This window comes from Aspergillus brunneoviolaceus (genome assembly GCF_003184695.1).
Source record: "Aspergillus brunneoviolaceus CBS 621.78 unplaced genomic scaffold BO95scaffold_67, whole genome shotgun sequence".
Lineage (NCBI taxonomy): Eukaryota > Fungi > Ascomycota > Eurotiomycetes > Eurotiales > Aspergillaceae > Aspergillus > Aspergillus brunneoviolaceus.
In genome coordinates this window covers 1-13,420 of record NW_020290797.1, presented here as the reverse complement: position 1 = coordinate 13,420, position 13,420 = coordinate 1, and the positions used below count along the sequence as shown (strand labels likewise).

General features: G+C 55.7%; 6 protein-coding genes across 6 annotated transcripts; 4 read left to right on the top strand and 2 right to left on the bottom strand.

Moving 5' to 3' along the window:
• The first annotated feature begins 186 nt into the window (after positions 1 to 186).
• Positions 187 to 4,725, top strand: BO95DRAFT_475968 (HECT domain protein). Its single transcript, XM_025589897.1, has 3 exons — positions 187 to 579; positions 644 to 4,340; positions 4,411 to 4,725. Exons 1-3 carry the CDS (start codon positions 374 to 376, stop codon positions 4,531 to 4,533), a joined length of 4,026 nt encoding a protein of 1,341 aa, XP_025438747.1. The 5' UTR covers positions 187 to 373; the 3' UTR covers positions 4,534 to 4,725.
• Positions 4,726 to 4,941: 216 nt separating this feature from the next.
• On the top strand, positions 4,942 to 6,356 carry BO95DRAFT_446127 (uncharacterized protein). Its single transcript, XM_025587305.1, has 5 exons — positions 4,942 to 5,075; positions 5,200 to 5,268; positions 5,323 to 5,667; positions 5,737 to 5,896; positions 5,952 to 6,356. Exons 2-5 carry the CDS (start codon positions 5,233 to 5,235, stop codon positions 6,239 to 6,241), a joined length of 831 nt encoding a protein of 276 aa, XP_025438746.1. The 5' UTR covers positions 4,942 to 5,075; positions 5,200 to 5,232; the 3' UTR covers positions 6,242 to 6,356.
• A 167-nt stretch (positions 6,357 to 6,523) lies between these two features.
• Positions 6,524 to 7,515, top strand: BO95DRAFT_238851 (uncharacterized protein). Its single transcript, XM_025581338.1, has 2 exons — positions 6,524 to 6,567; positions 6,790 to 7,515. Exons 1-2 carry the CDS (start codon positions 6,561 to 6,563, stop codon positions 7,188 to 7,190), a joined length of 408 nt encoding a protein of 135 aa, XP_025438745.1. The 5' UTR covers positions 6,524 to 6,560; the 3' UTR covers positions 7,191 to 7,515.
• A 648-nt stretch (positions 7,516 to 8,163) lies between these two features.
• Positions 8,164 to 10,120, top strand: BO95DRAFT_420963 (uncharacterized protein). The gene is made up of 3 exons (XM_025584550.1): positions 8,164 to 8,325; positions 8,459 to 9,253; positions 9,371 to 10,120. The coding sequence occupies exons 1-3, from the start codon at positions 8,304 to 8,306 to the stop codon at positions 9,946 to 9,948; spliced, it is 1,395 nt and encodes a 464-aa protein (XP_025438744.1). The 5' UTR covers positions 8,164 to 8,303; the 3' UTR covers positions 9,949 to 10,120.
• A 41-nt stretch (positions 10,121 to 10,161) lies between these two features.
• On the bottom strand, positions 10,162 to 11,389 carry BO95DRAFT_467028 (Arabinanase/levansucrase/invertase; the record flags this gene model as incomplete). The annotated part of the gene is made up of 2 exons (XM_025589259.1): positions 10,162 to 10,456; positions 10,590 to 11,389. The coding sequence occupies 2 exons, from the start codon at positions 11,387 to 11,389 to the stop codon at positions 10,162 to 10,164; spliced, it is 1,095 nt and encodes a 364-aa protein (XP_025438743.1).
• A 272-nt stretch (positions 11,390 to 11,661) lies between these two features.
• On the bottom strand, positions 11,662 to 13,383 carry BO95DRAFT_396567 (hydroxyacid-oxoacid transhydrogenase). Its single transcript, XM_025583753.1, has 3 exons — positions 12,859 to 13,383; positions 12,747 to 12,805; positions 11,662 to 12,702 (listed from the first exon to the last, which is right to left on the bottom strand). The coding sequence occupies exons 1-3, from the start codon at positions 13,275 to 13,277 to the stop codon at positions 11,696 to 11,698; spliced, it is 1,485 nt and encodes a 494-aa protein (XP_025438742.1). The 5' UTR covers positions 13,278 to 13,383; the 3' UTR covers positions 11,662 to 11,695.
• Between the last annotated feature and the right edge of the window lie 37 nt (positions 13,384 to 13,420).

Genomic DNA, 13,420 nt, shown 5'->3' with positions numbered 1-13,420 from the left:
TCTGACTTAGAGTATGCTCAGATACCGAGGGTCACGTGATCTGGGATTACTGCCTGTTCCAGCTTCCGTAAGTTTGCTTAGTAATTTGAAGGCCTGAGGCGGCCACCACGTCGGGGAACGCCCGTAAAGTGCCCAGTGCCCAGTGCTGTGCTGTGCGTGCTATGATATCGATCATCTGCCCTCTGTGCGCACGTCTTCCACCCCTCCTCACTGCACCACCGCACATAAACAAGCAACACTACTATTACTACTTCGGGCCATTCAAGATACCCCCTCCAACCAAGGTAAGGCCATACTGCTTGTACAAGCAACTTCCTCTTCCCCCTTCAATTTTCTGGTTGGGTAGTCGCGGCATGCTCCGCAGGTTGTCAAGATGACGAGGCTCCGCGGAGCTTCCGTGAGCTCATATGACGCCGCGCGCGGCGCTGGTTCCGACCGATCGCACCTACACCGATCCAAGCTCCCTCCGAATGCGCCGGAAATTGTTGTATTGAACACAATCGATGTGTCCGACCCGGCTCAGGTTTTGCTCTGGTGTCGCGATGAGCGACGGCGCCAGTTTAACCTTCTGGTTCGCAGGTGAGTGAGATCGGATGAAACGCAACTTTCGTACAATCCAGCAGTAGCTGACGGAAGGACCAAGATATAAAAACCAGCTTATGTACGGCTGCGTGAACCCTGGCTGTCAGACCCCAACCTGCGCGAGCTATCGGAGACGGATCACCGAAGGACCATATCGCCGTTATACAGAATTGAGTGCCCGGACCCTGGCTTGCTACTTGGCCAGTATAGACAATGCCGAAGCAGGACTCTGCTGCAACCCTCCTAGGGTACCATACGAACTGTCACCATATGAACCACAGCGCCGACCGAAACGCCGAAGTCGCACCCTGGTTGAACCTGCAGAGGCACTGGGCTCAATCGGGAGATACCACGATGACACGGCGGTCGTACGCCAGGATTCCCGAAGACCACACGGTCGGCCGATGCTGTCGAGCTCGGACAAGGCCGCAGACATTAGCGCGCCTCAGGAGGCGGACTCGTCTGAGCAGCAAGCGGCATTGTCGGAGGATGAACACGCTGCAGCCCAGAGACAGAAGGATCCCAAATCATTTACGCAAAACCTTTTCGACACCTTATCCTTGAGAATGATAGAGTGGTTACCTTTACGGCGGTCTCCGACCGCTCTCGACGCAAACATTGACCAGCACCACACTCGACCGGAACCTAGGCTGCCGAAGAGCGAGCCTGAACAGACGCCTTCGCATTCTCAACGGACGAGACCACATATGAGCCGACAACGTACACCTCAAAATGCCACCCTTGCTGGTGGTACACCACATACTCCTTCATCGCGGAACGGCAATAGTCAGAACACCGCATTAGAGCTAACGGTACCGATTACGCTTACGGAAATGGATCAATGGCGTCGGAGTGGACGGGCGAATTTGGATGAAAAATCCCACCATGAACTGAAACCGGCGCGCAAGATCCCCGTCAACGCACATGCAGATAACGATGGATCCGCCAATGTGCCCTCACCACCCTCTTTGAGACACCGTCCTCAAAAGCATCGGGGGAGGGTCGGGGACACGGATAACATTGACCTGGCTTTGCAGCAGAAGAAAGAGCGGCGAGTGTCTTGGGATGGGGCAAAATACTTGAATAATGTTCAGTTTGTCGATTACTTGGATCCGGTCCCGTCTGTTGAAGAGCACCTTCCGTCGCAAGCTCAATCACCGACTGATCGGAAGCCCAGCCGTCGGAGCCCCAGCCGAAAACAGCCAGCAACGGCTGTCCAGTCGGTGAGCCATCTTAATAGTGAGGTGGTGAATGGATTGGCGCAGATGACGGCAACCTCCGAGGATGAGGAGGAGCGGTGGAGGAAAGAGCTTGCCCACATAGAGTTCACTGGCAGCTTTGAAGATTCCGAATGGTGCTTTGCGAACTCCCGACAGCGACAGGTTTACAATTTCATCGCACAGAGCGTGTTCTTTACCTTGAGCAGCACGAAACAGATACTGAGGTCGTTTCAAAAGCATGCGGCTGATTCATCCGAAGCGGATCAGAGCAGAGCAATTTCCAACCTTGATTTACGACAGCTACAGCCGTCGTTCATCAAGTTACTCAGTATCTGTCCCCGAGATGTTGTATTCCACAGCTTGTGGGGTGCGATGGAATCGTTATTTGTGCCGCCAAAAGAGCTATCGGCATCGGGCAGACGTTCGCGTCGTTCGTCTTGCAACTCTACTACGTCTGCTTCTATCCCTGCTCCTATCCTTCGTCGGTCTAGTTCAGTGGGCATGGAGCATCTTACAGATACAAATGCTGCGGATGTTGCTACAGTCACCATGTTCGCTCTCGCGAGCTCGCTGCCTAGGGTCGATGCGCCTACATGGCGCGCAATCCTTCAGATGCGTGCTGCGGGAGGCGTGGCATCTGGCTCAGAAATGCAGAAGCATTCAGTATCCAGGTCTCGGGCAATCGTCGAGACTATCGACATGTTCGAGCATGAGCTTGCTCTACGACTGGTTGATCGCCTGGTGCGGGGTCTCACGGCACGCCTGGCGTTCAACGAGATCTCCAAAACACGCCATGTCTACTCGCGGGATTTTACTAAACGTCGCAAGGACAGCGCTTTGGACCGTCTTGTGGACAACTTGGTCGAAGAATATAAAGCTATGTTAACCAACGGCACCACTCAGGAGCAGCCACCTCAGCCCGGGGCTCCATCGTTCGTCGCCGAATGGCTCCGGACTCTGCTTTTGCGGGAGTGGGATGGTAATCCCGAAATGCCAAAGAGCAGTTCTGCTGGCGGAGCTGTACAAATCCTGGCCAAGTTGTACAAGGAGCGGAACCGTCTCGGCCTTGTACCGGAAGACTTTCACACTTCATTTCTTGCCGAAAGGCTGGAGCCTCTGGATATGCCAGTGGAATGGCTAAACCGATTGCCGAGTAACAAAACCATGCATCTTCTGTCGTACCCGTTTCTGTTCCCCCCCTCCTCACTTGTTATCTACTTCCGCGCCTTGAATTATGCAGCCATGTCGAAATACTACGAAGCGGCGTTGACGACGACGAGGCACGTCACACAAACTGCATTCGGGCCTATCCATATTCACGATGACGTCGGCCTGCTGGCACGTATGAAGACGTCGATGACTACCTACCTCGTTCTTACTGTGCGCCGGGACAGCGTCCTCACGGACGCGCTCAACCAGCTCTGGCGGCGCGAGAGGCGCGAGCTCATGCGACCTCTGAAAGTGCAAATGGGAATGGATGAGGGCGAGGAAGGTCTCGATCACGGCGGGGTCCAGCAGGAATTCTTCCGTGTCTTGATGGCAGAGGCTCTGGATCCAGCGTACGGCATGTTTACGCTGGACGGACGAACCCGCATCTCCTGGTTCCAGCCATGTTCCTTGGAGCCACTCTACAAGTTCGAGCTCCTCGGGCTGCTGATGTCCCTGGCTGTATACAATGGGCTTACACTTCCGGTCAACTTTCCCACGGCGTTCTACCGAAAGCTGCTAGGACTCAAGGTCAAACAGCTGGACCATATTCAAGACGGCTGGCCGGAGCTCACCAAGGGATTGGAGGACCTCCTCGCGTGGGAGGAGGGTGATGTGGGAGACATTTTCCTGCGGACCTACGAGTTCAGCTACGAAGTGTTCGGCAACGTCGAGACGGTGGACATGCAGAAAATTGATAAGGAAGCCCCGTGGCCGACACCGTTCCTGCCCCTCCGACCACCTTTAACCGGCACTCGGTCTCTCGGGTACTCGCCGCCATGGTCGGAGGTCCGTCATTACACGGACCACGTCAATTTGAGTCCTCCCTCATCTATGGCAGCAGAAACGGCGGGTTCGTATCGGGACGTGGCCAAGTCCGTTGATCCCTTGCCCGCGCTGGCGGCTCAGTCGCCTACTCCCCCGGCAGAGGAAGCGTGTCTCGTGACGAACGCCAATCGCGAGCAGTTTGTGAAGGATTACATCTTCTGGCTGACGGACAAGTCCGTCCGGCCACAGTTTGAAGCCTTTGCCAAGGGGTTCTACACCTGCTTGGACCGGACCGCGCTATCGATATTCACTGCCGAGTCATTCAAGACCGTGGTGGAGGGCATCCAGACGATTGATATGCGAGATTTGGAGCGTCACGCGCGGTACGAAGGCGGGTTCAGCGCGAGTCACCGGGTGATTCGGGACTTCTGGAGCATCGTGCGACGGTACCCTGCGGAAAAGAGGGCACAATTATTGGAGTTTGTGACGGCTAGTGACCGGGTGCCGGTCAATGGGATTGCGAGCATCATGTTTGTGATTCAGAAGAACGGAGTTGGGGATGCTGTAAGTCACTGCCCCTTTCGATCGACTACCGACTGTAAACTGTACAGTTGTACTGACAAACAAACCGCAGCGCCTTCCCACGAGTCTGACGTGTTTCGGACGATTACTTCTTCCCGAATACTCATCCAAAAGTGTTCTAGAGGAGAAGCTGAGCAAAGCGTTGGAGAATGCACGAGGATTTGGCGTTGCGTGAGAGGACATACATACCCAGGGGAGCTGTATAGTTGTTATCTACTCTTGGTATTTATTCATTATAGTCATACATGCCCGGTTTTTTCAAGGCATATGGATGGTGGGGACATTGGGGCACTATCTAGGGATTGTGGATAAGGGAACTGGAATTACTCAGATACATATACTCTACTTACAATTGCGAGATTCGTGGTTTGTAATGTTGCCACCGGTAACCTTAGTTGGATGGAATGAGTAATTGTATAAGTGACTACAAGTACTCCGTCAGTAAAAGAAGCAGGTGTGCGGGCGTGGGCGGAAGTGATTCGCCGCCTCCCCTGGCCCGCCACTTGTACCGTACCCGCTCTTTCGGGCTCTTTTCTCGGCATTAGGTAGATTCATCCATATTATTTCCTCTCCTCTCGTGTCTCTTGAACTTCTCATTCTCTTCCTCCTCAATTTGATCTTTGCCCCTCGTTGCGAACAATTCTCCCCCTGTTCTTTGTCTTCTGCTAGAACTATTGGAATATAAAGATATTTCTTAAATCTACATACACATTACAGGTGAGTATATACCCCATCTACAGCATCAGATTGTGGCGTCTCCCCTCCTTATCCAAATTTCACTATCAGCCCCGCTACCCCACGTTGCTCTGACTCTATGCTGACCTTGACCCTTCCACTTCAGACCCCAACCATACGTACGATTTATAGACCAACCATGCCCCCGATCGTTCACTGCGTCCGCCACGCCCAGGTAAGTAGTCTGTTCGCATCGAGACTTGCCTATGATTAACGGCTTCCGCCCCAGGGCGTGCATAACCTTTGCACCGCCAACCACGTCATCCACGATCCCCTCCTCACCGACCTGGGCAACGAACAATGCAGCACCCTCCGCAATACCTTCCCCCGCCACGAAAACATTGACCTGGTGACCGCCTCCCCCCTCCGCCGCACCATCTACACCGCACTCCAGAGCTTCGAGCCCGTCTTCAAGGCCCGCCCCGGTCTCGAAGTGATTGCTCTCCCGGATGCTCAGGAGACCAGCGATGTGGCATGCGACACGGGCAGTGACCCAGATGTGCTGCGCAAGGAGATGGAGGAGAAGAAACTCCCTGTCGACTTGAGCTTGGTCTATGAAGGTTGGAACGTGAAGGTATTTTATTCCTGTTCAGTCCTTGTCTAGGATGACCGGATGTGCTAATGCAGAGGGGAGAATGTACAGTCCGGTCGATTTGCCCCGACCAACAAGGCGATCAAGGACAGGGCCCGCGCGGCGAGACGGTGGTTGAAGGGGAGACCGGAGAAGGAGATTGTTCTGGTCACGCATGGCGGGTTCTTGCACTACTTCACGGAGGACTGGGAGGATAGCAGTCAGTTCCAGGGTAGGTGGTCATGGTGCATTGGTTGGAGATCTGGACGAAAGCTAACTCGGGATAGGAACTGGCTGGTCGAATACGGAGTACCGCACGTACGTGTTCTCGGAGGAGGAGGACAGGGATGATCTCGAGGGATATCCGCTGGACGGAGACAATGCCACCTTGGTAGAGACCCTGGAGTCGCGGCAGCGACGTGGGAAGTCGGGTCCGATGCCGAACCGAGAGCAGCAGAAGAAGCTGTATAAGATCGGTACGCAGGGCTGGGATGACCAGGGGTTGCAGCTGAGTACGGCGGAGCGTGAGGCTGCCAAAGTGCCGGAGGGCAAGGAAATAGATGGGGTTCGGGCTTAGATGGAGATTGCCTGGCTTTTACACTTAGAGAGAGGTTTTCTTGAAAGATCGTTGATATACTCGCAGTAGATAATGCATGAAAGATTATATAGCAGCAAAGAATCCCTTGTTTACTGGTATACGTGCACCGGTTCGCTGATAATGATCGAACAATAGCATTGTCCCTTCCAAGAACCATCGGGGACAAAGACAGCAACTGCGCAGTGAAAGTCTTTGTGAGGTTGTTCATAAAAGTCCATCCAGCCCAGTAACCCTGACCCTAACTCACTGTTTACAGTAACACACGATTCCCCACGCTGCGTGAATCTCAAAATCCAATATGACTGGTTTTGTTTACCCCAACATCCCCATGTTTCTCCCCTCACTCTCGTCCTCTTCTCATCCCCCCCGCCCTTGACCTTGGTTTTGTATTCGCATATCCTAGGAGATGTCACCTCGAGGACTGATTCAATCAGACTCGAGACCTCATCTCTTGCTGCCTTGACACTTCCAGGTTCCTGTAGACCCGTTGGAAGAGTTGACCTTGCTAATCTTACGAGAGACCGCAGATACGCGTCTGCTTATCGCCTCGAGGCATGAGAGGATGAAGTGTGGAGACCACCCTGACTATACTATACTATACTACACCCTCGCCTTCATGACTCTCATGCCTCGTCCTTCCTCCCTCCCTTCGTCCTCCTCCTCCGCCCTCCTCCGTTCTCCTTCCCTCCGTCGTTCTCACGCCATTGCCAGAGTAACCTTGGCGAGACCATACCATACTATACTATACTATACTATAACCTCGCCAAGATACTCTGCATCCTCCGTCCTCGTCCTCGTCCTCCTCCCTCCGTCCTTTCACGCCACTGCAGGATACTCGGTGTCGAGACCATACCCCACTATAACCTCGCCGGGTATCCAGCATCCTCCGAACGTCCTCCTCCCTCCGATCTCCCTTCGATTTCGATAACCTGACCACAAGGTAAGCTCCACCACTCCTAAGTCCAGCTAACACAACAGGTCCCCAGCGAACAGACTCGCACCTCACCGCGGTGCTGGGGTCTAGTAGCCTCTCCACGAGGCGAAGCTAAGACGAGTCTACTAGAATGTCTGTCTGCCTTGAGCAGGGGCCGTGACATGCATAAGTAGAGTTTCAGCTTGTGTGTGTGGCTTGATGCAGCTGGTGATTGATACTAGTAGCTAGGATCTGTGCGATCCTTGATACATCTGATGATTATTAGGTAGTATGCGCGCGAGCCTGTCTCTATTTCAATAAAAATGAGTCCGAGTACAAGGTGATATTTGCTTCTTTTGTAAACATTGGCAATCGGTGTATGAACTTTGTGTTCCTCGATGCATGTCACGTCACCGATAGCCTGTTCTTTACAGAGTATCCTCCGAGGGAATGTTGGCAGAATGCATACCTTAGTGATCTACATGGTCAAATAACCACTAAGCCACACTCCACCGCTTGTTGATCAATATCTTTCGCAAAGTGCTTATACAGGTACTCAGTAAATATGCGTCTGCCTGGGAGAAGAAGGCTTATACTGAGAACTCCGCTCTAGGCTGTCGACAGGAAGCCTTTCCGGGCCGTAGCCGTAGACAGTAATCATCGGCATGTCAGTCTATTCGACAATGCGACTTGGAAACCATGGTGCCTATTTTGTCGGATCCTGCTTTTTTGCTTGGGGAAAAAGAAAAACACAAGACGATCCTGCCGGCAGTATTCCTGTTGCCTATGTAGATGTAGATGTCAGGAATGAATGCCAGTTATACTGAGGATATTTGACCTGTTGGTGAGTCGGTACTGGTAGTAATGAGTAAGTTAGAGAAAGCTATTTATAGCGGGTGGGGCAAAGCAGTGCCCCCGGATGGCCTGAGGCAGCCAATTCGCATACCTTCCCGCGATTGTGTTTCATCTTTCATCATTCAACAATCCCCAAACAATAATAAGGTCCAGACCGACACTTCGGAACTCGTTCACTCTTTTGTGAAGTATATAACTTCTCCAATGGCATTCGGTCTATTGGTACCTTCCTTTGGAATCTTTTCATGATCGGTGAATGAAGTAACCAGCACCATGCTCGACGAGAACCTCCCTAGTACGTCTTCTGCCTTCTGCCCTCTTATGCTCTTCTTCCCTTGTATACCCGCCCGCTCACGACCTTTACCGGCCTTCACCATGAACCCAACAATAACATCGCGACTGACTGACTGACCAACCCTCTAAACTAGCATTCTACCTCAAACCCTCCCGCCAAACCCCCCACCAAACCACCATCCACCTCTACCAACACGGCAACGACCCGCAACCGACTTACACCCTGCGACACCCAGACCCGACCACGATCGCGACCCCGGCGGACGCCCACAACCGCTACGCGGCCGCCCTCTACGACGCCCACGTCCCCTCCATCCTGTACGGGGAGGTCCTGATCCTCCCGCAATGGACCACCCCGACCCTCTCCGCCGACGCCATCCGCGCCAACAACGGCACCACCCCGGCGCCCGAACCCCTCCTCCCCACCACTTTCACCATCAATCTGTACAACCCGGATCAAACCGTCACCGTCCACTTCAAGCCCAAGTCCTGGAACAGCCCGGCGACCTGGTGGTTTGAGATGCCGCAGCACAGCTTCCGGCAGCCGTCAACGTCGCGGCTCGATCGCACCCAGGCCGACCCGGCCTCCGCCGACATCACCCCGAAGCTGCGGTTCGCGTGGCGGAAGGACAGCAAGCTGAGCAAGGATCTGACCTGCGTGCTGTCGGGCAAGACGACGACGCTCCCGGAGTCCAAAACCAAGGCGAAGGAGCCGGATATCACCGTGGCCATGTTCCAGTCGCTGAAGGAGCTGACCCTGTATGAGCCGAACCTCTACCGGGTGGAGATGGAGGATTTCAAGGGGCTGGAGGTCGTCCTGTTGTTGGCCGCCGTGACGATCAGGGATGTCTGGTTTGCGTCGCAGGGGTTGCGGGAGGCGTTCCGTGTGGGGAAGTCCGGGGCACCGGCAGCAGTTTCGGGGACTGGGAGTGGAGGGAGGGAGGGGGGCCCAGTCAAGCAGCAGAGACCTGTAGTGCGTACGACGATGGGGTCCTCGGTGGCTATGGCATCGGGGGCTTTGAATGCGTCGCCCTCGTCGCCTCTAGCGCCGTCATCATCGCCGACGTCACGACAGTCATCGCAACAGCTGTCGAAACCCCTGCCGCAACCTGCGGTATCACCGGCGGAGAATTGGCGCAAAGAGGAGGAGCGCCGCACGCGGCTGTTACTGGAGGAAGAGGAGCGGACGCGACGACAGCGCGAGGCGGAGCGCCAGGCGGAGATTGATCGCGAGACGCTCCGGCTGCAGAGGATCTATGGGCAGGAGGAGGAGCGCGTGCGCATGCAGGCGTCCGGGGTCCCGGGGCCGCTGCCCCCGCGGATGAGTGCTGCTGCTGCTGCTGCTGCTGCTCCTGCACCGAGTCTGCCCCTGAGGCCGGCGAACCCGCCACAGCCACACAGTTATCCGTACCAGGATGGACGACCCCGGATTCATGGTGCAGGGCGGGTCGATCCGCGGCACCAGTCGGTGGTGCGCTTTTCGTTGTCGCCGGAGCAGCAGCAGCAGCAGCAACAGGCACAAGCGAAACCGGCGTTGCAGCCGAAGAAGAGCAGTTTCTTTCGATTACGACGGTCGTCGGCGGATGAGACGAAGTTGAGTAAGAAGCGGAGTTCGATGTTTTAAAATGATACCCTTGCATTTACTGTACCTGCATATGAGATACGAATGAATTTATTGTTTTAGGCGTCCCCCGTATACATATACTTTAAACAAGGACGCTTCTGTCCTGCTGTGAGTCCACCGTTGCGCTTACAAACAAAGAAGAAGAAGTATACACAGCGTAGCCTCCGCCTCTATACCCCTACCCGCTAGGACAACCATCTGATAAAGAAGCAATCACAAAGGCCTAGCATCCACCCCCTCCAGCGTGATATTCACAGGCAGGATATTCCCCTGCGCGTCGAACTCCATGCGATCGATACACACGACACGATGATCCCGCGCCGTATCGTTGGGATACCGTCGGTGATAGACGATATAGTACTCCTCGCCGATCGTCAACACACTATGATGGCCGGTACTCGTTCCGATCTTGTCGTTGCCCTGCAGGATCTTGGTGGGGGTGGAGGTAAACGGCCCCGTCGGCGAGGGACCCGTCACGTAGCTGACGCCGTAGGAGTTGTCACCCCAGCTGTACATTAAGTTATATCAAATCAGTTAGCCCAGCTGCCCAGCTGCCCCCCCCCAGATCCCCACACCCAAGTCCAGGCCCAGCATGTCCCGCCAACCCAAAGACCCAAACCAAAGAAAAAGGAAAAACTTACCCCCCCACCGAATACATAAAATAATAAACCCCCTGGCGCTTCAACACCCACGGCCCCTCCACATAATCGGGCGGGGTGATCTCCACAAACCCCCCCTTCAGGGCGGTCATACTCTCCGCATCCAGCTCCACCACAACCGCGTGGCCCCAGCCCCCGAAATACAGCCAGACGCGGGGTGTGGTGTCGCTGCCGTTGTCTCCGTCCCCGTCGCCCACTCCGGAATCCTGACGCCAGGCTTGACTGGAAGGATAATCCACAAAAACCTGCGCATCGATCGCCTCCGCGCCCATCACCGTGCCATTCACCAGGGGCTTTCCAAGGACGTCCGCGAACGGCCCCGCCGGCGAGTTGGTGGTGGATTTGGCGACCCCGATGCCCGTGCCGTCGCCGGTGGAGAAGTACATGTAGTACTCGTATTCGGATTCATCCTCGGGGGTTGGTCCTGATGCTGGACGGGGGGTGTTTGCGCTGGGGTTGTTTCCACGTTGCTTGTTTCCACGTTGCTTGTTCGCCGTGATGGGTCGTCTGGCAACGGACGGCGCCCACGCCGCGCGGTTCGTGGACCAGGGGATCTGCGTGATGTTGAGGACGGTGGGGTGCTTGGTCCACGTGATTAGGTCGGGGGAGCTGAAGGCGTCGAAGAAGGTTTGTTGCTCGTAGGCGGCGCTGTAGGTGGGGTAGATCCAGTAGTTCTGGGTCTGGGGCTGGGTTGCTGGGCCCGTGTGCGGGAAGAGGTGGGCTTCGGGGTCGGCGTACCAGGGCCAGGGGCCGGGGAGGGGGAGGGGGTTGCCTGTTTTCATTACTTGGTCTTGTTCTAAGGGGGTTTGCGGGGTGGTTCCAGTTGCGTGGGTTGGGAGGGGGTTGAGGAGGAGAGAGAGGAGGGAGAGGGGGATGAGGGGGATGAGGGGGAAGGGGAGGGGAGGGTGCATTTTGGGAGATTGGTGGGGATTGAGGAGGGTTGAAGAAATTAAGAAGGGAATGACAGCAGGACAGGCAGATTTAAATCAGAGGATTCAGAATCGGTCGGATGATCTGCAGGCGTGATGGAATGCGGGGATGACCGGGGTATGCAACTAGTCATTGCTTCAAATAAACTATGCAGCTAACTAATACTCCATCGACTCCTCTAACAACGCCCGCAATTCAGCCTTCTCCCCCTCCAACTCACTATTCAAGTTCGGCGCCAGGTCCAACACGCGCTTCTGCGGCAGGGTCCCCTCCACCAACGACTCGATATCCCCCCGCTGGAACCCCAGATCCTTCAACCCCCGCGGCTGGTCGCCCAGCTTCACCAGAAAGTCCGCCAGCGCTTCCCCCAGCACCTCGCCCGCGCTCTCCCGCTTCACATTCGAGATGTCCACGCCGAACGCCTCCGCCGCCGCCAGGTGTCGGTCCGGGTTCGACGCCGCTGTGAATCGGAACACCGCCGGCGCCGTCACCGCCACCGACACCCCGTGCGGGATGATCGGGTGGTCGACATCGTAGCCCGCGTGCTTGTAGCCCGGGTTCTGGCTCGAGATCGGATAGCTCATCCCGTGGCATAGATGCACGCCCGCGTTGCCGAATCCCACGCCCGCTAGCGTCGCGGCCAACAGCATCTGGGACTGCGCTTCAAAGTCTTCCGGGTCTTTAACCGCCCGGGGCAGGTACTTGACCGTGCTGCGGAGGGCCTGCAGCGAGAAAATGTCGGAGATCGGGTTGGCGCCCTGGTACGCCGGGCGATGAATCGGGTTGGTGGGACGAGGAGTGCGCTCATTGTACGGGATGGCCGTCCATGACTCGAGCGAGTGGCACAGCACATCCAGACCGGAAGAAGCGTGGACAGCCGACGGCATGGTCCGTGTGTTGAGCGGGTCGCAAATCCCCAGAGTGGGCTTGAGGTTGCGGTGCGCAATCCCCGTCTTGGCTTTCTTCGAGACCAGATCGAAGATGGCGGTGCCCGTGGTTTCAGACCCCGTACCCGCGGTCGTTGGGACGGCAATCAATGGGCGGAGGGCCTTGGTGACAGGCAGGCCTTTGCCCAGTGGGGCGTTGACGAAGTCGAGAAAGTCGGCTTCGGGGTAGACGGTGTATAGATTCATCAGTTTGGCGGTGTCGATGACGGAACCGCCGCCTGCGGGGGTTAGCAAGGGATAGAGAAGCAGGTGAAATACTTACCAACGGCAAGAAAGGCATCTGGATTATAAGGCTTGGCGAATGCGATCGCTTCCTTGACTCTGTATCACTATTAGATGTGCACGAAGGGACGAAAGTAGTGGCGGGAGCTTACGAGCTATCCTTGGGCTCCACGCGCACTTTATCAAAGACAGTGAACTCAATGCCCTCCCGCGACAAACCCTCGACAGCTTGTTTCATAGCATCCAACTTGGCGACATTCCCATCTGTCACAATGCACACCCGCTTGGCCTTCATGTTGGCAAAGTCCATGCCGACCTCTTTGGTGGCTCCCGGCCCGAAGCGGATGCTCGAGGCGGCCATCTCGAAGGCATATTCCTTCTGGCGCGAAGGGTCTGTCGGGGTGGCCATGTGACGACGAACATGTTCGCTGAGAGTAGGTGTGCGATGGTGGTGATGGTGATTGGGGTTGGAATGGCATGGACAGGAGGGCGGATGCGTGTACTGGACTGTGCGCAGGAGGTTGAGGGCGCGCGTGGAGGCCGAGGGGGCGATGCGGACGGCAGCGACCATCTTAGGAGGATGATTGTGTCGAATGAGTTGAGTAGCGTGGAGTGCTGGTTAAGCAAGCATGGAAGTATGAGGATGAGGAAGCTGTTTAGCCAGACAAGAAAGAAAGGAAGAAGAAGGAGGAGGAGGAGGAGGAGGAGGAGGAG